This window comes from Muscardinus avellanarius, assembly GCF_963383645.1.
Source record: "Muscardinus avellanarius genome assembly, chromosome: 6".
In the NCBI taxonomy this organism is placed as follows: Eukaryota; Metazoa; Chordata; class Mammalia; order Rodentia; family Gliridae; genus Muscardinus; species Muscardinus avellanarius.
In genome coordinates this window covers 78,754,593-78,777,875 of record NC_137791.1, presented here as the reverse complement: position 1 = coordinate 78,777,875, position 23,283 = coordinate 78,754,593, and the positions used below count along the sequence as shown (strand labels likewise).

The 23,283-nt window shown below is 38.1% G+C and overlaps 1 protein-coding gene across 2 annotated transcripts in view; it reads right to left on the bottom strand.

The window, feature by feature from the left end:
* Positions 1-228: 228 nt before the first annotated feature.
* BTC (betacellulin) overlaps positions 229-23,283 on the bottom strand; it is a gene marked incomplete at both ends in the record, with an annotated part of 45,406 nt that continues 22,351 nt past the window's right edge. The window contains 4 exons of one of the 2 annotated variants that reach the window (XM_080697053.1): positions 229-337; positions 2,102-2,248; positions 6,816-6,933; positions 21,527-21,625. In XM_080697053.1, the coding sequence (XP_080553179.1) occupies positions 229-337; positions 2,102-2,248; positions 6,816-6,933; positions 21,527-21,625 (473 nt within the window). The remainder of the gene's footprint in view (positions 338-2,101; positions 2,249-6,815; positions 6,934-21,526; positions 21,626-23,283) is intronic. The other variant, XM_080697054.1, reaches the window with a different exon arrangement.

Genomic DNA, 23,283 nt, shown 5'->3' with positions numbered 1-23,283 from the left:
GTAATAATAATAACATCAACAACAACAATAATGACAATAATAATCATATTCAGAGCTGGCATTTGTATTTTCAGTAGTGTTGTTCTTGCAATAAATTATGAGATTATAATTTCTCAATGAGCTTAATCGAACTCCAATTTCTAATTTGTAGACATAATTAAGTCCCATATTGCTACTTAAAAAGTCAACTGAATAGTTTTCCATGCATCAAATTCATCACACTTACTATTAAGCAATATTAGTCTCTTGAATATCTTCATTTACAGGAGTTATATCTTTACCCAGAGTTTCCATTTCTTCTTCTTTTTTCCTTCTTTTTCGATGTTTCCTACGAGGACTTAGAAATAACATTTGGAAATTATAATGGGCCCGTTAGTCCACACGAATACAAAATCACCCAACAAAAGCCTATGCTCTTGTTTCTAGACTGTTAAAAATGTATGCCTTTCTTTTTTTCTTAAATAGTTTGGGTTCCTTTTTAACTCATCTATTTTTCTATGCTCATATGATAGTTACAATAAGCTACAACGTGAGAAGAGCAGTTACCTAAATAGGAAGGACATAGTGCCTGACTAGAGATGGAGATTAGGGAGCGCAAGAAATATTTTTTCAGACAAAGTAGAACAATGAGCATTATTTAGTGTATAAAGAAGAAAAAGAAATTAGAAATAGACATAAAAATCAAGAGTATTATGATAGTCTCTGAATATATTAAGCTTTTAGACACACTGATTAAAAAGTTAGTTAGCCGGGCATGGTGGCACACGCTTGTAATCTTCGCGCTTGGGAGGCGGAGACAGGAGGATCACGCAGGTTTGAAGCCAGCCGCGCTGGCTAAGAAAATCCTTTTTCCAAATAAAAAATATAAAAATAGGTCTGGGAGTGTAGCCCGGAGGAAGAAGAGCTTCCAGGAACCCCAGTACCACACAAAAAAAAGTTATTTAAATATTCTGGACTGTAGTCTAGTTTCGTAGACGTGCCGTTCAAACAATATAAATACGTGTTACATTAACTTTGTGCCATTTCCAAGGTCCGCCCACCTCTTTCTCTGTCCTAAACCTGGCACTATAAATATTCCTTCCTACTATAAAGTATGTAAACTCAAAAATATTTTTCAACTTTATAGTAGAAGGAATCCTACAGATTAATTGATTTGATGTTTTTATAGAAATTAAAATGAAAGTTCAAAGATGTAAAAAACAAAAGCACCAAAGTTTTAAAAGGTGCATAATGGCAGAGATTGGAGAAGAAAAAAAGCCAGGACTCCATCTATGATATTGATTTTCTCCCAAGAATATTTTTGAGAAAGAAAGCATGAGACGGCCTCTTTTGTTGTGGACCACACTGCAGAAAAAGCAGTAGTATAGGAAGATGGGCTAGCTCCTCAAGGCAAAAAGACAGCACTTTAATAAAATGTCTTTTTGTACCCTACCTGGTAGTACTGCTGTGTTTTTTTTTTTCTTAAAGTGCTAGGTTTAAAAAAAATTAACTTAGTTAAGAATTGTACCAAGCCACTGTGTGTCAAAAAAAAAAAAAAAAAAAAGCAGGGTGTTTCTTGATGTTGTGAAAAGTATAAGACAGGAAAAAGTGTAATCATCACTTGCACATATAATTACCTTAAAAAGTGGTTTGTTTGTTTACATTTTCAATGTTATTGTGCCATAATACAGTTTTAAAAAATTAAAGTTCTTATTTAGTCTATTAACAAGTATGAAATGTTCCCAATTTTATGACTAAATGAGTGTTTTCACTGAAAATTTTAAATAAATCTTTTTTGTTTATAGTTTAACAAAAATTATAAAATTTTATAAAAAATTATAAAGTTTATTAAAAATTATAAACATTTTTTGTTTATAGTTTAAAACTTTTTGTTATAGTCTAAAGTTATAATAGTTGTTTTCAATACAATAATAAAAATCATGCACTAAGTGTTTTGTTGTAAATAAATACTTTAAGATCAATGATGTCAAACCTCAAAGAGAAGATTCATTTCAATGAAAGCAAAAGGGAAAGGAAAGGTAGGAAAGAAGGAAGAAAAGAAGACAGAGAACAAGATAGGATTTCTCAGATTTATTAAAAAACTAAGTTTAAAAATACTTACTGACAGCATGTGCAGACACCAACGACCAAAAGGATAAAAATGACCATGACTGCTATCAAGCAGATCACCAGAATCTGGCCTCTGTCTCCCTTCAGGTAAAACAAATCCACTCTCTCACACCTGGATCCAGTGTAGCCTTCATCACAGCTGTGAACATAAGACAAGAAGAGGGCAGCAGGTGAAAACCAAGGCTTGGGAATATCCATTTTTTTAAGGAAATTAGCCTTGTTTTCATTACTTGAAATTAATAAAATTAATAAAGAACACAGTTCCTTAAAACAAAAAAAAAGCTGTCCTCCACGACCTTTATGAGTGATTTTATTCTCTTTGCTTTCCTGGAACCCTCTTGTCACTTGCACATTATGAATAGGTCCAACATATATACATAAACAAGATTGACAATTTATTAAAATCTGGTTTGAAGTTTCAATCTCCAGGCTTGACAAGAAGGGGGATGACTATTTTTAAATTAGATTGTTTCCTATAATCAAACTTGGTAATGAGTGTGAACGTTCATAATCCAGTGTCCAAAAATGGGAAGGTCCACAAATGTTGGTTCTACAGAATTTCCCTGTCTCTAGGTACATCCCAGCCGGTGCGCTGGTTCTACCCCTTGGGAGGTCATTGGCTGGACAATGTTCTGTTGTTCTCGCATCCATCGCTTCCTCCCAGCTGCATATGCCCCTTGCAATGAAACGTGTCCTGTTCTCTCCAGTACCTTCCTCTGACTCCCCAAAGCCTCATTTCCATATCTGTTCATCATTCCCTCCACACACCTCTTTTTATTCCATGGACCTCTTAAAGTAAAACGCCAGCATCAACTAGCTCTGGATGAGGGTTATCAGCTCCCTTGCCTTGCTCAACAGAATCTTGGGATCATTTCAACTCATCTGATGCCCTAATTCTCTAGTTAATACTATGAATCTGTTTGACCAAGTTGGGATAAGTGGTCTAATAGTTTAGTGATTTGTGGATTAACTATAAAATTCTCTCAATTGTATCAAAGGCTTAAAAAGTACATAAAAATTTGAGGGCCTCTAAATCAAATTGATCTGTTTTAACATCAGCACCTTTGCATTAATAAATACCCCCCCTTTTTTTCTCTTCAGATGCATTCAAACACAAAGATACTAGCGATACACATAATTATTAAAATGTCAAAAAGATTAAATTCTGTACCTTGAAATGATTTCTGGGCAAACTCATTTTTCTTGAAGAAAGGATTTATTGCCAGGCTATGCTACAGCTCAGATTTGACAAAAGCCAAGGCCGTTAATTCCCACACAGCCTGTATTTCTCAAGAAAGGAGATCCCTTAATGCCAATATTATAGCTGATACAAGCCTCAAAAAAAAAATAAACACAAAAACAAGCTCAGTAACAACCATCAACTGAAAGGTGAACTGCAAGGCAAGCAAAGGAGAGAATCACCAAATGCCGCCTATTGCTAATGGTCCCCAGGATAAATGAGAGAGGATTACTTCCTGCAAGATGGGTAGGTATCTTTATTCCAAGGTCAAAATATGGGGAAAAAGCTTAGAAATATCTCGCGATATCAAAAATCTGTTGCACATCAAATTGAAATTGTATGTGGAAGAAAAAGTTTTTAAAGAGTTTCATTAAGAATGTAACTAAACCATATAATACATATAGTCTCTTCCAATTAGCTTAAATGTTTCTTTAACAAATTTACTACATATGGCATTTTTAAATAATAGCTTTGTCCATAAAAGGCACAGCAATTACTGGCTGCTCTTTTAGAATGCTTTTCTAATTATGAGCTCTGAGTTCAGTGGCTGAACTGTGCTTTAATTGAATTTTTCAGCAAGCAGTAATTCCTTTAAGTTGCAATCCAGTGAAGCCAAGCTGGAAGGTCAAATCTTAACACATTTATCGTTCTCCAGCTAGCCTGCTCTTCAGGGAACTAATAACATAACAGCTATGATCATCTTCAGTGAGTATGTCTCCCATATGGGGGAGGAAGTAGAAAAGGGAGCAAGATCATAGTGTTTATCTAATGATGAATGAATAAACATCTTATTACTATACGGAAAATAAGTTTTAAAGATTCCATGACTGTGGAGGAATTGAAAAAATCAGGGTTAGAGTATCACTGTTCTCAAATAATCACCAGCCACTATTCTAAGAGGTTTATAGGCTTTGACGTGATCACTGTAACAATCACCAGGGTAGGTGCTATTATTAGCTCCATTTTGCAGGTGAAGTAACTGAGGAGCTCAGACATCGGGTGGGACTGGGATTCAAGCACAGGCAGGCTGGCTCCCAAAGTCACGCTCTTAGCAGCAATAAAATGAACTGTGTTGCATAACTAAATGAAAATTATCTGGAAACAAATTATTCACAGTCCAAGAGAATCTTGAGAAGACTAACAAGGGATCTGAATTATTTGAAACACACTTTGGTTTTCTGTGTAAAAACAGGAGTTGGTAAACTCCTATGATCTCAAGCATAAGGAGACTGTTTTGTTTTCCCAAGATGATGCTGTTACTAATGGCAAGATAGTTTTGCCTCAACTTATCCTACACAAAGCCACCTAAACTGGGCGTGGTGGCGCACGCTTGTAATCTCAGCATTTGGGAGGCTGAGGCAGGAGCACTGAGGTTTGTGGACAGCCTCAGCTACTTAGCAAGGCCCTTTGCAACTCAGTGAGACCCTGTTTCAAAATAAAGAGTAAAAAATAGGGCTGAGGGTATAGCTCAGAGGTAGAATGCCCCTGAGTTCCACCCCCAGTACCACACATACACACACACACACACACACACACACACACACACACACACACCTAAAAGGTCCAGCCTGCAATGCGCAACTGCCGCTGATCTCAGTGGTACAATTATGGACACCACTCTGTGCACTCATTGTTTGGTTTACTCTTGACTACTTGAGAGAAAGGTACTCTTACCCCTCTTAAAAGTAAAGGTCAGAAAAAATAACCAGTCCATTGTAAATTTTACCTTCTATCTATCCAACTTCGCAATTCATACCCTAATTCTGTTTCCCATTGGTTATGTATCATTGTACTGCTAAGAGGTATTTCTGGTTCCAGTTAAAGCCTTGGTTTTGAAATTTAGTAGAGCAGTAGATGGATCAATACAAAGATATTCATGCGTTCGTTTATCAGTCATTTGTGCACATTTCAGGCACTGTGCTTACTACTGAAACACAAAAATGAAAAAGCCATGAGACCTGCCCTCCAGGGATCCACAGTCACAAAGGGAAAATTAAGAGAAACTGACAGCTGTGCCCCCAGGGATCGGAGCTGCCTTCCAAGCATGACTAGATGGCAGAGGAACGGTGCCCACCTCACATCTGGTGACATGCTCGGGAAGGAGACAGTCAGGGGAGGTCCAGGCCCAGACAGAGCTGAGGTTTGTGCTCTATCTTAAACCTTTAGTAGGAATAAGCTCTCCAGCCTACACAAGGAGCTTTTATTAATAAACATGAAAAAAAGACATTTTAGAGGAACATTTGGGAATATGGAGAAAGATATAGCTAAAAAGCTAAGCCAGGATCAGAAGAGCTATGGAGGTCAAGGAAATGGGTTTTAACCTCAAAGTGAATGGGCCAAGCTGAGCTGAATATTTGTTATACAATAGTAGATTACCTACAATGACTTTCATTTTGAAGGGCAACAGTTATTAAAGGACAATACATCTGCAAGCACAGGCACAAGTTAGAAAAATGTGCCGGGTTGAAGGGTGTTAATGTTTTTTTAAAACTCAGTATATGCCTCCAAGCTGATAAATAATTAAACCAATAAATTAAAGAACTAACTCAACCCTTTGCAACACACACACACACACACACACACACACACACACAAATACACAGACACACACTTTTCTTGATGTTTTACATTGGTAATTCTTATCCCCCTCTAAGTATTACTGGATATTTCTTTCTGAAATTGAACTTAATTATAATTAAATTTTGAAGAATTCCATGACTTCTTCAGTTCCCACGACATAGAGTCTGGAATCACTGTTATGGGAAAAGTTGTATACTGGGGAAGTTGTGCAGAATAATGTAAACACTCTGAACTTTAGATCACCGCTGGGAAGAATCACCTTGCTGCTCTGCAAGGAGAGGTCCCAGACAGTATTTCAGAGGGACGGCTCTTTAGGGGGAAATGAATAGTAAAAGAATGTGAAAACAGTGTGTGCAGAGTAAAGTTAAACCTTACCTCTTGAATGTACTAAAAGTTGGAAAGAGAAACCACCCCCACCCACCAACACTGTGCTAAACAGGCTTTGCTGATCTCTGTTTTTAAATAGGACTGATTTCCTCCCACTTATCTGGCACCTGCAGAAGTCACTCTTGCTTTGTCAGGAATGCCTTCATATTTACATTAACTAGGAACCACCTCACACAGGCCAGAAGAATTTGTTTCCATTTGAACCACCCAAGAGATTACTGGAGCTGAAAAGCTTCCTAGCACTAGACAAAATCATTTAGGTTTGTGCAAGGAAGCAGAGGACACTGCCTCTCACTCGCTCCTATTTCAGGAGGAAAGTGTGCCGTCAGTTTCTCCACGAGCGGCTGCCGAGCGGGCCCTACACAAGTGGCCGAGGGCAGGACCAGATGAAACCGTGTCCGGACAGATGTCACGGTTAGCTCAGACTTTCCAGTCCTGTCAAGCCCGAGGCAGGCACCAGCCTGCACCCTGCTGCTGGCCGGCTCTGAGCTGCACTTACACGCACGAGGGCGTCTGCTCCGCCACCACGAAGCGGCATCTCCCTTTGATGCAGTAGTGCTTGTATTGCTTGGGGCAGCGTGAGAAGTGGCCTTTCCGCTTGGATTGCGTGGTGGTGGCTGGAAAATGAGAAGAAGATCAGTCTATCAACTCGCTTGAAGCCCTCATTTGTAAATAGAATCATGCTCTTAACTTGCTGCCAGGTTTTGGAAACAGTATATATATGCCAATCTCTAATAATAGTACATATATGCCAATTTCTCCTTTCCACACCGGGATAAAATACAGACGTTCTTGGCCCCCAAATAATGCTCGAGCTTGGGTAACAGAAACTGGGGTGGGGGTTTCATATTGTAATTAAGACTGTTCCTAGCCTACCTTTTAGAAACATAGGTATGACAAGAAAGAAGGCATTCTTTTCACAAATATTATTCAGAAACATGCTATAGAGAGTAGTTGGTTATTTGGGTTTTAGTTTTATTGCTGCTTTATTCAGTATTTTAATTGAAATGCATAGCATTTACTGATAGGGGTCTGTTTGCTTTTTATATATCATCTTAGTTAATGCTTATGACAACCTTGTGACATGAGCACCATTCGATTCTCCAGTTTATACATGAGCAAGTGCAGCACACTCAGGCTAGTTCACCTTCCAGGATCACATGGTAAAGAGCAGCAGAACTAGGATTCAAACCCAGGCAGCCTTGCCCAGAGCCCCTGATGGCTATGCTCCAGCAGGCTCAACAGCTGTCTGTCATCTGCCTTGGCCCGGTGTACCCAGACGTCGGGCTTGCCTCTGTGGGAGTCTGTGTCACTCATTTGGCCCATGGATGCTCTCTCTTGCTCATACTGGAAGCTTCATGTCCTAGATTTTAATCCTGAACTGACTTTCTTTTTCTTAGCCTTTTTTGAGTCTTGCTTGCCTAATTCTTCAACTAAGGATAGTAATCTATAACACTTTCCACATCTCTCACCTGTAAAAGTTTCCATGCATAATGATGATGAAGACAGTATAGAAATAACTCACCAGTTGTTTCATATGTTAATACATAATTGACATATTCACACACCCCAAGAAAAAAACTAACGTATCAGCTCCAACCCAGGGTCAAACTTTTCATGTTCAAGGCAGAACTAGCAGCTTGTAGGATTCAGACATCTGTGGAACCACAAAGACCCAAGAGGTTCACTTCTCGCTTTTATTTTTTTGATACTAAGGACTGAACCTAGGGCCATTCTATCTTGGAGATGCACTCCCAGCCCTATTTTTTAATCTTTATTTTGAAACAGAGTCTCACTAAGTTGCAGAGGGCCTCACTAAGTAGCAGAGGCTGGCTGTGAACCTGCGATCCTCCTGTTTCACCCTCCCAAGGATTGGGATTACAAGCATGCACCACCATGCCCGGCCAAGGCTCACTTCTGAAAGACATTTCACTCTAGATTTGATAAAAGACCCAGCATTCAATAATATTAAATAATCCTTTTATAGCCGGTAGTGGTGGCGCATGCTTGTAATCCCCGTGCTTGGGAGGCTGAGATAGGAGGATTGCACAAGTTCAAAGCCAGCCTCAGCTACTTAGTGAGGCTCTCAGCAACTTAGTGAGAACCTGTTTCCAAATAAAGTATAAAATAGGTCTGGAATTACAGCCCAGAGCTAGAAAGCCTCTGGGTTCCACCCCCAGTACCACCAAAAAAAAATAATTATAATAATCCTTTTATTAATATCTATGGCTATAAAACTTCTTAAAATTATGATATATGTACACATAATTGTATAAGGCTACCAGAGAGAAGAGTTTTAAGTGATATTGGATAGTCAGCACATTGATACTTTTTGTGATGCCACAGTAAGTTATAGTCATCCTTTAGTATCCCTGGGACATTGGCTTCAGGACAAGAGGGTACCAATATCTGAGGATGATGCCCAAATCCAAGGATGCTCAGAACCCTTAAATGAAATTGTATAGTATTTACTTTTAAGCTATGTGCATCCTCTCCCATGCTTTAAGTCTACATTATCTATAATGTGTAATACAACATAAAAGCTATGTAAATACTTGTTGTACTATATTTTTGGAAAATAATGGCAAAATAAGTCTATCATGGTCAGTTTCGCTACAATTTATTTTGGAAAACTGTCAATTCACAGTGGGTTAAATCTGAGGATAGAGAACCTACAGGTAAAGAGAGCTGGCTGTTTAGAGTTTCGGGGGATGGCAGAATAGTGCTGGGGAACTGGCCGACCTGGTTTTGGTTGTTGACCAGGCCAACTGCCTCTGAATGCCAGATACTTGCTCCCATGGATCCCAGTCAATGGGACTCTAATCAGAAGGATTGAAATTTATCCTAGAAACAAGTGCAATGTGTCAAAGGCAAAAACCTATGCACTTTGACAAAGAACTTGGTAAGTCAAGTTTCATTGGTTGGATGCTTCCTTACCCTTTAAGTGGTACTGGATGACACCAAATAAATGAAAGATACCCTATCTTAATTGGTACAATACAACACACTAAAAAAAAAAAATCCAAGCAATCAGCCAGTAAAAACAACCATGCAACCATGTAAACAGTTGTAGTTCAGTGGAAGTGCTAAGAACAACACTGGATTCCTTGGAAGAAAATTAGTGTTTATTTTTCAGTTCTGCCTTTCACTAGCCATTTGGATCTGGGCAAGCTAATTAAGCTAACTGAGCCCCAGTTTCCTCATCTTTAAACCAAAGATGATAACATCTTCCTTAAGAGGGATGTGGAGACATGCAAATAGAAAATATGTGGAAGTTTCTAGCAGAGTTCCTGAAACAGTAAAGTCCCTAGCAAACAAAGATAACCAAGAACCTTGGCAATCTTAAGAGAAATCCTATATTGCTATGAAGAGTGCTTACATAATTAAAGAAACAATTCTGGAAAACGTTGATTTTAGGAGGCAGTAAGCAAGCCACTCCGCTATAGAAAATGTCAAGAGCAAAGCACGAAATCAGTAATTTGCAGATGTAATGCAGCAGTTTGGGAGGCAAATGTCATTGCAATGGGAGGGTCATGGAGGGGACAGAGGAGGATGGCTGAGAGTAGAGCTAGAGACTTCAAATGTCAGTAGGCTGAAGTGAAATAAGAGAGAGATGTGGTTGGTTCTTATGGACGAAATTAAATTGTATGCTTAAAAGTATTTTAAACTCTGAAGCATGTTATCAGTGCATTAGATAGGACAGTGTAGACTGGATTGGAGTAGGAAGACAGAGGGAGGGAGGTCAAAAGAAATCCAGGGCATACCTGAGCCATGCAGACAAGTGTGATACACCTGACAGGGAAATGAAGGGAGAAAAAATGAATTTCAAGAGTCTGGAAGACTTGATGATAGACCCAGTGTGCTCTCGAAAGTACTTTCTGCTTTGTAAAGCATGCCTGCCTTAAAATATAAGCCACTTGGCTCTGCATCCTAAACTTTACTAATTCCTCTAGTTTCTGTACCCCTTTAAATGCATCCAAACTTCTAATAAACACCACACAGAGTCTAATTCCAAAAAACGAATTAACCAGCAGCTGCTGGAGGCAGCGATTTGATCGTCTCGACCCAGGCCCATCCAAGCAGCACAAATCCATGCCAGCAAGATGGTTGCCAGGTCCTGTTTTGATCACTCACAGCGCTCCCTCCTTTGCCAAAGAAGCATGCTCATAAGTATTCCCAGCATTATTTGGATTTAAGACCTTTCCATGCCACCAGACAGAAAAATGTCCAGTGATTTCTCTATGGAACTTTCAAACCTGAAAGAAAAATAAATCATGCATACTGCCATCTAAAAACAAAACAAAACAAAAACCCAGATGAGAATTCTCTCTTCTGGAAATGAGAAAGCTGATCAGCATTCTCCCTTGAGAAATGCGCCTAAAATTTCAGTTGCTTCTCATCTAGTATCCATCCAAGGTCACGTTATTAAAACACTGAATAACTGAAACTAAATATTTTCTGCCTATTGGCAGCCCTGATGATAGAGGGCAGAAGAGGGCAAAATCAACCCTTCCATTCCAGAGATGTTTATCAAGAAGAAATAAAAATTCCTTCTAATACAAAGGAATGATTAGTCTCAAGTGTTGTGTTTCTGTCTTACAAAATAAGCAACATGGTCTTAAAAATGCAGCAACCAGGAAAACCCCTGTGGTACTGGAGGGGTGGAGTTAATTGATCTTTTCCTTCTTGGCTTGATGCTTTCCCAATGCACACTCTCAAGCCAAAACACTCCACGGGGAGTGAAATTTCTCTAGAAGAAATTTCTCTAGGAAAAAAATTCTCTAGAAAACTACATCCCCGGTTGTCCAGTATAGTGCGATCTCAAAGATGGGTGAGGACCACAGGCAACAGATGTGGTCCTTTGATTTTTTTCATGGGACACTATATACTAGAGATTCTAAAAGCCAAAACAAAAAGAAACCATTAGGGTTACTGCAGGTCAGTGTGTGTAAAAATCTGGCTTTCATAGTTTGTAAAAGGACTCAGAAGCAAAGGCATTTTTTCCTAAGATCGTTTGGATAATCAGATGAGAAGTGGTCATTTTCTTTGTCCCATATGTAATAGATTTCTCAGTCTAAAATGAAGTAGAAAAATATAGCAGACACTCAAGTAATTTAATTTCAATATAGAATGTTCCTCAATTGATGGATGCTTTGGTTAAACGCATTTTGGTTCCCTTATCCTTTTATGTATGATTCTAATTATTAAGGTGAAAAAAGCTTTAGGTGGGTACAGTGGCCCAAGCCTGTAATCTCAATTCTTGGGAGGCTGAGACTGGAAGATCTCCAGTTCAAGGCCAGCCTCTGCAACTTAGCAAGACCCTGTTTTGAAATTAAAAGTTATATTTAAAGGCCGGGAATGTAACTCAGTGGTAACCCTGGTTTGATCCCTAGTACCACATAAAAAAAAAAGAAAAAAAGAGAAAGAAAAAATAAAAATTTGTTATGTATTCAATCTTTGAATACATTAAGTCTGTTTTTCATAAAACCTTTACTTATTCAAAAAATACTCTCTGTCAGTCTATTTGATGTCTTTGCAAATGACACTACTATCAGAAACTCTATATGAAGCCAACTATAATAGCAATTAATATAGCATATATATGTAATAGCATATATATGTAATAATAATTGTATTAATATTAATATTGCAATATTTATATATATACCAGAAAAGAAGTAGGGCACAGAATAGAGTAAAAGAGGTCATGACAGAGCTGAGAGAAGTTTCCTCCTAGCCTATAAAGTAGAACCAAAGTCCTTAATCTTCCACTTGTTGGCTTCCAGGCCAACAAGATTTCCTCATTTTACAACCTTCTTAAGCCAAAAGGTGAGGAGGAAAGTTTTATAATTTTCAAGTTATTTTTCTTTCTCATCTTGCCAACTGTCTCCTTGAACTAAGAGGATGGAAATTCAAGATGCCCTTAAAAAATGCAAAATTTGAAAATTTAGTATATTTGAGAGCCTCATTTGTCTTATATTTAGTGATTTATCTACTACTTTTAAAAAGTGAAAGGGAAATTGCATCTCACAAATTAACTAATTAATGTGTTAGTTCTTTCTGAGCCTCTAGGGTATGCTGGGGGAAGGAAGCAGCAACACAACCAGGCTAGCAAGTCTGTCTTTTTTTTTTTTTTTTGTGGTACTGGAGTTCCTGGAAACCCTTCTACTTCTGGGCTACACTCCCAGACCTACTTTTTATATTTTATTTGGAAACAGGGTCTCCTAAGCCAGCGCGGCTGGCTTCGTACCTACGAGATCCTCCTGTCTCCGCCTCCCAAGCGTGGGGATTACAAGTGTGTGCCACCACTCCCAGCTAGCAAGTCATTTTTTTAATCAGGATGTCATGTCAACCATTGTAGGATTGGGCTTGCACTTAGAGATGCCTTTTTCAGTCTATCTCATTAAAGGAGAAAACAAACTCCAGTGTTTCTATGGTTTGGGCAAATGTCCCCCAAAGGCTCATGTGTGTTACAGACTTAGTCTCAGGCCCATGTCCCTCTTAGAAGGTGGTAGAACCTTCATGATGTGGGGTAGAGTTGAAGGTCTTAGGTCATTAGGGGAATACCTCAAAGGAGATTGTGGTATCCTCCCACCTTGATGTTTTGCCTTGCCATGTGTCGCAAAACATCAGGACTCACTGACCCTAGACTTACACATCCAAATATGGAACCAAAATAACCTTTTCCTCTTTGTAATTGAATTATATTAGGCGCTCACTGAAATAACAGAAAGCCAAATAATTCAAGTGTTGAAGTGTGAGTGTATCTGCATGAATTTAAAATTGCTCATGGCTGGTAAAAAAGGTCAATGAACAGGAAGAAAACATTCCTTTTTGTTTTGTAAGAATACATGCTATAGAATGCTACTGTATATAATGCTTTCTTTGCTGATTCTTTTTTGCTGAATGTTCCTTATCTCCCTTCACCTCTAAAATTTTACATACTTTGGGGCTCAGTGCTTTCTCATCTCTTCTCCTCTCCCATCCCTGAGTGATTTCACCCAAGTCTCCTGTCTTTATATACATCTTTACAGCAACAATTCCCAAATTTAGTTTCCAGTCCATGTAGCTTCTCTCAATGCCACTACACAACTAATATCTCTTAAATGTCTAAACTGCATTTTAACTCAACAATCCCAAAGTGAATTCCTTGATTTTTCCCTCAAACATGGTCTTTCTTTACCTCAGTAAATAATATCCATTTTTTTTCTGTTATGTAGGCCAAATATCTTGACATCATCTTGACTTTTTCTCTCTTATTCTATATCTAATTCATCAGCAAAACTATTGGATATATTGAAAATATATGAAAAAATATCCCACCATATCCTCTATCCTGTTCAAAATCCAATATCATCTCTAGTCTAGAAGTAGTTTCCATAACAACACCTCTAACTCATCTTTCTGCTTCTTTTTTTAAATTTTTATTTGTGCATTGTAGTCATACATCCTAATGGAATACAAGATGGTGGAGGCATACATATACACATCACCCAATTAGCCCTTACCCAATTCCCACCCCATTCCCTCCCCCTCCTCCTTTCATGTTTGCCTTAGTGATTGACTTTGATAGGTTTGTGAATGTACCTCATGATCATCTTCCTGCTTCTGCCTAGACTGCATACAGAAACCAGTGATGCAATTAACAATGACTTAAGTAAAAGGTGGAGTCTTTAGAGTCACTGGTAAGGGTCCCTGTGACATTACCCATCGCCTCTCTCCACCACCCTTCTGAACTTGTTGTTGCCTGCTGTCTGCGTTCAACCTTGGTGCCTGGAAGTGGGCCTGCTTCCTGAACATTAGTATTAGTGGAATTAATGAATGCCTCACTCTAGTTAAAAAAATGACAAATTATAAATGGAATGCTTACATATTGGGTATATTTAAAAATAAAAGTATAAAACTGCTCAGACACAGAAAGGATGCCTTTATTTTTATTTTTATTGGTGTATTATAGTCATACACCTTAATGGAGTACAAGATGGTAGAGGCACACATGCACATATCACTCAATTACCCTTCCCCATTCCCACCCCATTCCCTCCCCCTCCCTTCTTCTGTTTGGCTTAGTAATTGACTTTAATATGTCTATGAATGTACATCATGTGCATTAGGGAATTTCCCTCTTCCCACCTTCCACCTCTCCCAGTTAGGCCTCCTTATTTGCTCATCTATGGTTTTATCTGATTCACTTCATTGTTCAGATCCCAATCTCAGTCTCTGAAAGTTTAAGTGACTTGCTGAAGGTCACACAACCATTCAATGGAGAAAATCCATTCACTTCTTCTGCATATTAATTCCTCTTTCAAGAACCTTTGTCCACTTACACTTTACTTTCAAGACAGTTTTCATTTTCCTTCACATGTCCCACATTTTGATATTCCCATGTGATTCTAAGCAGTCGAGCATGGTGATTAATAACACACATTCTAGAGACGGTCTCTCCAAATTTATGTCCGGCTACTACTCTGTTTACTGGGTGACCTTAAAAACATTTAGGTAGCCTCTCTGTGCCTCAATTTCTTCATCTGATAAAAGGGGTTAATAAAGACATTCCATAGAATTAAGGTAATTAATATATGAAAAACAGAACAGTACTTGTCACATAACACAAGTTTGATAGGTGATGGATTCTATTGTTTTCATTAAAAGTGTTATTGCTGCTTATGATCATGCTATGTATACCTTAGATGCATACAAATGTAATAAAATAAAAAAGGGAAGGAAGAAGGAAAGAATAAAGGAAGGAAAGTAATGGAAGAGGAAAGGGAAGGAAAGAAAAGGGAAAGGGAAAGAAAGGAGAAGGGGAAAGAAGAGAAAATAACTTATTCAAAGCAGTTAATTATAATGTAATCATTATATAATACTAAGCCCACTTAGCTTCAATCCTGAAAAATCACTCAAATATATTTAACATAGTCTAAATACACTTTGAGCTGATATTTTAAGGAAATGCAGTGATTTAGCCCATTAATATGAAAGAATAGTGACATATAAATAATAGTACTTAAAAATAGCATTTCTAGCTGGGCATGGTGATGCACGCTTGTAATCCCAGTACTTGAGAGGCTGAGACAGGAGGATCCAGGTTCATGGACAGCTTCATGGTTCATGACCATCTGCAACTTAGTGAGACCCTGTTTCAAAACAAAGAATAAAAATTGGGCTGGAGTGTAGCTTGAAACCCTGGGTTCAATCCTCAGTACTACAAAAGTAAATTGCATTCCTAATGACCAAAAATTTTAAAGTCCTACTTTTGATTTGCTTTTCCAGATCAAATCAATAAATTTTCACCATCTTCAAAATTGTCTTTTTAGGACTCTTGCTGTTGTCATTTTACTTTTGGTGGGTTTATAAAAAATGGACCATAAGAGGGAAAAAAGCAATTACGTATTTTTTATCTGTATTTCTAGTTTCTCATTTGATTACTTAACATTGTCCAAAATATACTCATGTTGAAGTCTGTTTTCTTTCCATCTCTAGGAAACATTTCTCCAAAAATAAAATACATTATTATATTTTAAAACTCACTTGCAAGAAAAAATATATTATCCTATACAGAAAAATCCAAAGTAGTTGTTCTGACATCAAAATGTGGTATTTAAACAAGTCTTATCTTCCACCAAATCTCAGATCATTTATGCATTAATTGTGTTAATGATTTTATCCATGTACCTATAAAATTTAAAAATAGTAACCTAAACTTCTAAACAGGAGTAAAAATGGACAGAAACAAACATGATAGTGAAAGAAATAAATCAAATATTAATAAATTTGGCTCTTTACCAAAGCTGCAGAAATAAAGCAAAAGACATACCTAAAAATATTTATTCTGGCATTTTTCCAATAGTACATCTGAGAAAAGAATTTATGACTGAGAAACATTGCTTGGGCAAAATCCAGAGAAAGGTATGGATTGTACTGGGAAGCAAAAGTAGCTTTACTTCTTCAATGATCCTCCAGACTAGAACTGGAGATGAATGTGAAAGCCTGGAAATTATGCAAATAACACAAAAAGAGGCATTTAAATTTTAAAGATTGAAATATATATCATGTTCTATAGTCTCTACACTATGAGAAATTGGATTTTACACAATAGAGGACCATTCAAGAGGCAAAATGTCACTGATTCACTATGGGAGGTAAAACAAAGGAAACATCTTAACTGATGGGCAGTCCTTTTCTTTTTCCTTTTCTTTTTCTTCCTCCCTTCTCTTCCTTCCTTCCTTTCTTTCTTTCTTCCTTTCTTTCTTTTTGTACTAAAAATTGAACCCAGGGGCATTCTACCTCTTAACTACATCTCTAGCACTTTTTATATTTTATTTTTGAAACAAGGTCTCAATAAGTGCCTGAGGCTGGCATTGAATTTGCAATTCTCCTATCTCTGCCCCAACCCCTTGTACTGGAATTGCAAGCATGAACCACCATACTTAGCATGGTTACAGGTTTTTTTGTTGTTGTTGGTTGTGGTGGTAGCGGTGGTGATGGTGGTGGTGGTGGTGGTGGTGGTGTGTGTGTGTGTGTCTGTGTGTGTGTGTCTGTGTGTCTGTGTGTGTGTGTGTGTGTGTGTGTGTGTCTGTGTGTCTGTGTTCCTGAGAACCGAACCCAGAGGTATTTTACCTTCAAGCTACACCCCAATCCTGGTTTACTCTTTGTTTTGAACATGGTCTCACTAAGCTGAAGAGGGCCTCACAAGTTGCTGAAGCTGACTGCAAACCTGTGATCCTTTCGTCTCAGCCTCTGAAGTACTGGAATTACAAGCCTGTGTCACCATGCCTAGCTTGGGTAAAGTTTTTAAAGAAAGAAATTTTAGTGGAGCACAGTGGCTCATGCTTATAATCCCAGAAGATTGCAGATTCGAGGCCAGCATGAGGTAACTTAGCAAGACCCTGTTTCAAAATAAAAACAAAAAGGGAATAAAGGTGTACTCAGAGGTAAAAACAACCCTTAGTTTAATCCCCAGTACAGAAAGTAAGGAAGGTAGGGGAGGAAGGGTGAAAAGAGGGAGAGAGAAAGAGCAAGAGAGAGGGAGGAAAGGAGGAAAGGAGAGAGAAATACATTTTGGTGCTGGAAACACAAAAATGCCCAAGATAACAGAATGGCTGCCAGTGAGGGACTGCAGATTATTCTTTTTAGAGACTTTCTTTGACAATCTTTTTATTAAATGATATCAGAGCAAAATACAAAAACATCATCTATTTGTAACACATAAAAAGTTTGAAATCAGGGTAGAGACATCAGGCAGATGGCAGAATAGAAGACCTCAACTCTGATTTACTCCATGAACACTCTGAGTTATCAACAAAATCGGACCAATTCCCTCTGTGAGAAATCCAGAAACTAGTTGAAAATCTTGTGTATTCTGGATGACCATAGAAACACCTGCATCAAATCCAGTAGGCAAATGTGGCACAGCCTCTCACCATAGTCTCCACCCCTAGTATAACACCATGTGATTAGGAGAAAATCCCAGATCCTAGCTTCTCCCATGGGAGGAAAAGAGACAGACTCTATGGCCAACATCATGACATTTATGGGGGGATACCCAGAAGACTGTTTTTTGTTCTGCCTGTGTTTGAAGGACTGACAGGATCTGGCATCTGTGTCCAGAGTGGGACCAGTGAGATCAGAGATGGTAATTTAGACTGGCACCAGAGATTGAATCCAGGGGCTTTCTATCTCAGAGCGACACCCTAACCCTTTATATAATTTTTAATTTGAAACAGGATCTTACTGAGTGTTTGAAGATCTCACTAAGTTGCTGAGATTGATCTTGAACCTGAAATCCTCCTGTCAGCCTTCCAAGTTCAGGGATTACAGGTGTAAGCCAATGTGCCATGCTTCAGCTCCCGTTTTAATTTTGCCTCTGGCCAATTAGTTTTTCAGAAGCATATAGTATGACTTTCACATGCTTATGAATATTCATTTTCTTTTGCCATTACTGATTTCTAGTTTCATTTTACTGTGATAATTATTTTAGTCTTCTTAAATTTAAGACATTTTTGGTATTATATGCTCTGTGTACACTTGAAAAAATGTATTCTTTTGCCATTAAATAGAAAGTTCTGAATATGTCAATTATATCTGTTTAGTTTATTATGGTGTTCAAGTCCACTATTATCTTATTGATGTTCTGTTGGGATATTCTATCCATTATTGAAAGTGAGAAATTGAAGTTTTCTAGTATTATAGTATTTCTTTCTGCAAGGTAGGTCTCTGGATGGTCTTAGACCAACCTAGATCTCTTTCCTTTCTTGTTTATAGTCTCCTATCTCCATTAACTATAGAATGTGCTAAAAACCATCAATCAGAGGAACTTATTGAAATAGATAGGTTTTATTCCTGTCCCCTATAGTTCTTTAGCCTAGTGAGCCTCATTTACCAATGGTATAAATCTCAGGGAAAGATGCTTTTCAGGATTTCTCAACTTCAGTGCCAAATGGAGCCTACACATGTTAGATCAATTATCCCTATGAAATTTTCCTGAACTACGGTGAACCTGGCCACCATGAGTCCTAGATGTCTTTTGTCCTTAGTGACCTATCTGTGAGTATTCTGTCTATGGATTGATGGCTAATACATAGTTGGCACTATTTATTTCTCTTTTCAGTTCTGTCAACATTTGTTTTACATATTTGATGGTATTCAGATGTTGGGTACATATGTATTTATAGTAGGTCATTATGGTGAATCAAACTAAAAAGTGTCTGCATAGTAAAGGAAACAATTAATAGAGTGAAAAGTAGCCGGGCGTGGTGGCGCATGCTTGTAATCCCAGCATTCGGGAGGCTGAGACCTGGAGGATCGCGGTTCGCGGACAACCTCAGCTACTTAGCGAGGCCCTCTGCAACTCAGTGAGACCCGGTTTCAAAATAAAGAATAAAAAATAGGGCAGGGGGTGTAGCTCGGAGGTCAAATGCCCCTGGGTTCCACCCCTAGACCCGCAAAAAAAAAAATAATAATAATAATAATAATAGAGTGAAAAGTCAATCTATAGAAAAGGAGAAAATGTTTTCAAATTATATAGAGGATAAGAAATTAATGCCCAAAGTATAACAGAAATACAACTCAATAGCAAGAAAACAAATAATCTGATTTAAAAATTGGTCTCAGGAATTGAGTAGATATTTTTCCAAAGAAGACTGACAAATGGCCAACATGTGTATGAAAAGATTCTCAATATAATGAATTATCAGAAAATGCAAATCAATGCCACATTAAGAGATCATCTTATATCTGCTCAGAATACCATTATGAGAGACAGAGAGACTGATTGATTGATTTTTTGATTGATGGCAAGTATGTGGGAAATTAAAACCCTTGTAAACTCTTGGTAGGAATGTAAAATGGCACCGCTGCTATGGACAACAATATGTAGGTTCCTCAGAAAAACTAAAAATAGAACTACCACCTGATCCAGCAATCCCATTCCTAGATAATAACCTAAGTGAATTGAAATCAGGAATTCAAAGAAATATATGCACTCTTATCTTCATAGCAGCACTATCCACAAGTTAAAGGGCATATTGAGTGATGAATAGATACAAAAGAGTTGTATATGGATATAATGAAATTATATCCAGAGTTTTAAAAAAGAAATCTTTACGGTACATGATAACTTGAATGAACTTGGAGGACAGTTATACTAAGTGAAATTAAGCCAATCACAGGAGAACAAATAAGGTATAGTTCAACTTTGATGAGACATCTAAAACAGCAAAATTCACAGAGAGCATGGTAGTTGCCAGGGGTTTGAGGAAGTAGAAGATGTAGAGTTGCTATTCAATAAATATGATGCTTCAGTTACACAAAAACAATTATGCTCAAGAGATCTGCTGTGCATCCTGCCTCTAATAAAACTGTACTGTCCACCTCAACATTCATTGAAAGGTAGATCTCAAGTAAAATGTTCTTACAATGATAATAATAAAGTTAGAAAATACATTCTGGATCATGACAAGGAAGTTTTCTGAACATTGTCAGTCATCAGATTATGGGATCATTTCCTAAGGGAAATGTGAAAATGCCATCATTGAAGACATCTGAATCCAGACTGAAGAAAAACACACAATCACATAAAGTTGGACTTGTTCTCCTTACCAGGGTGACAAGGCCACGCCCACACAAGTATGACCTAAGACACCCACGGATTCTCCAGCCCTTTCACACCCTCAGCCCACCCACCACTGTGAAGGAGGGAAGAGGCTGGGCCGGAGCTGAAGACTCACGTCAAGAAGACTTGCTCCGTTGCTCAGTGTGTTCCTGGCTTATCTATGGTGTTCCCAGGGTGCACTTCACACCAAGTCACCATATTCCTCGCTCAGGGAAGTTTCCAGAGAACACAGGAGGCTCTTCTTCACTCCACCCACTCTTTAAACTAGGCATGTGTTTTGTTTTTGCCTGTTTTTTTTTTTTTTCGAAATCAGAAACAACCATTGTAGAATACCATACAGACACACAATCTATACAGAATACATGGCACCTCAGATCAGGGCTCAGCAAACTGGATCGGAGGACACAGTCTGGATCACAGCCTGCTTTTTCAAAGTTTTATAGGAACACAGCGAGCCTACCCATTTACATAGCATGAGTGGCGGCTTTCACGTTACAATGCCAATGTTGAATACTTGCACAAAGACTGCATGGTCCATAAAATCTAAAATGCTATCTTACCCTTTACTCAGGGCAAGGTCAGCCTTAGACTAATAACTCTGAGAACACCAGTTCAAGCATCTCCAAGGTAAAACACATAAAATCCTTGCCTTCTTTCCTTTTTAAATGTATGGAATAGAAAAGAAAAATAATTTACATTTGAACAGAATCCACCAACTTTCCATGAATCCAGTGCAGGATATCAGGCTACAGTGTGGAGCACACATTTGGGGCACTCAATAGAGTGGTTAGGAGTGGAGGTCCTGAAATCAGAAAGACCTGAGTTCAAATCCCAGGTTTATTCTTCATTAGTTGTGTGATTCTGGGCAACCTACTTAATCTTGCTATACTTTGTCTTGAAAAAAATTTTTAAAAATTATCTCATTGAGAGGGCTGTTGTGAGGAATGAATGAATTACTGTGAGTAAAGCACTTAGCACAATACCTTGTACATTGGCACGTGTTCAAAGAACTACCTAGTGATATGATTACTATTATTGAAAAAAAACTTAGGGAGATCAGTTATCCAAGACAGAATATGATGTTAAGCACTCGTTACCTGCACAGTTTTCCCCACGATCTCCACAGAGAGGGCCGTTAGTTTCAGGACTTCTGGTTGAATTCCCATCTGCCACCACACAGTGGAGGATCACTAGACCTTCAAGTTCAAAACAGAACCAAAACAAACATGAGAACTGGAAAATTAGCTTAATGTGGACTATCATCTCAAAGTCACAACCCACTTAGGAAAACAGCAAGCCTATGGCTTCCATTTCCATCATTCTCCCAGTCAGGCAGGGGTAAAGAGGCCAATATTTTCAGCTCAGTGATAGACAGAAATTTCAAGCCAGCATCACTTACATATGCCTATGCATCTTAAGGGAGGAGTTTTGGCCACGGCATGTAATGGAGACTTATCAGTAAAGCAGAGAAGTGGGGGGATGAGATCCCAGCCCCTGGGTGGATGCACTGATGAATTTCCAGGCAGTGTGGATAGTGAACCCCATATGAAGTCACTTCATTCCACAAAGACCTAGTGCTTCTCAAGTGATTGCTATTAAGAGGACTTCCTTTTGGGAGATGTGAAATAAATAGCCAATCCCTAGGAATTCTTTAGGAATATTAGGTTTTTCCCAAGTAAGCATCTCTTGTTTCTGAGAGACAGTCTTTCTATTTTACAGGGGGTGTTTACTGTGTTGAGATTAGAATGGTTCAGAATATAATATATGTTTCTTGCGTGGATTCAGATTCACACAAACCATATGAAAAGCCACTTATGAGATCACTGGGGAAAGTTAGCACTGATTGGACATTAGATGATACTAAAGAATTGTTAGAAGGATATTAAAGTACAATAATGATATAATACTCCACAGGAAAAACAGAATCCTTATCTCTCAGAAATACATATTAAAATACCTATGAATAGAACAATTCATCTGGAATTTGCTTTAAAATAATACAGCATGGGAAGGGGGTACAAAGTCACGAGGGAAAGGCACACATGAAAGGGAATTGGCCTCATGTCAGTAATTGTCGAAGCTGGATTCTGGGTGTATCAAGCTTCATTACACTGTTGTCTTGAGTTAAGTATATATTTAAAATGTCTCCAATGAAAGCAGGAGAGGGTAGAAGAGAGAAGAAAGGAGAGAAGGAGTAGAAAGATGCCTTGAGAATTGGCTGGTCCTGAATTCAAGACCTGGTGTCGAGTTTGTTAAGCGAATGTTCAGTACACAAAGCACTTGGTTCAGTGCTGGCGTGTAATCAGTGCTCAATACAAATTACACAACTGGAATGACATAACCTCCCACTGGCTATATTGAAAATTATGCATCTTGCCAGTAGTTTCTAAACAACATATCTTCTCCAATTCAGTTCATTTCAGCAAACATGCATGAGAATTCAGGAACATTCAGGTGAATAGCACACACTTGACTCTCAAGTTTCTCCACAGCTACTCAGGCAGATAATCAGTCAACCAATTATCCATTACACAAAGCAGTCTTTCTGTATCAGAAAACAACAACAGTAGATAGCAAGTTCAAGTGTGAATTTTTCTAAAGGGGTCTTTTTAAAGAGAGACTTTTTTCTATTTGTCACATAAAGATGTTTCCTAGTGCTGAAAAACAAGTGAAGAGAAGTAGAAACTTAGATCCACCAGTGATGGGCAAATTCATACTTTTTCTCTGGTGGACCATGTAGCATTATATAGAACATAAAAACAAAAATAACCCAAAAAATGTACAAATCCTTAAATCCAGTAATTATATTACTAGTAATTTTTCCTAAGGAAATAATTCAGGATTCATTAAAAAA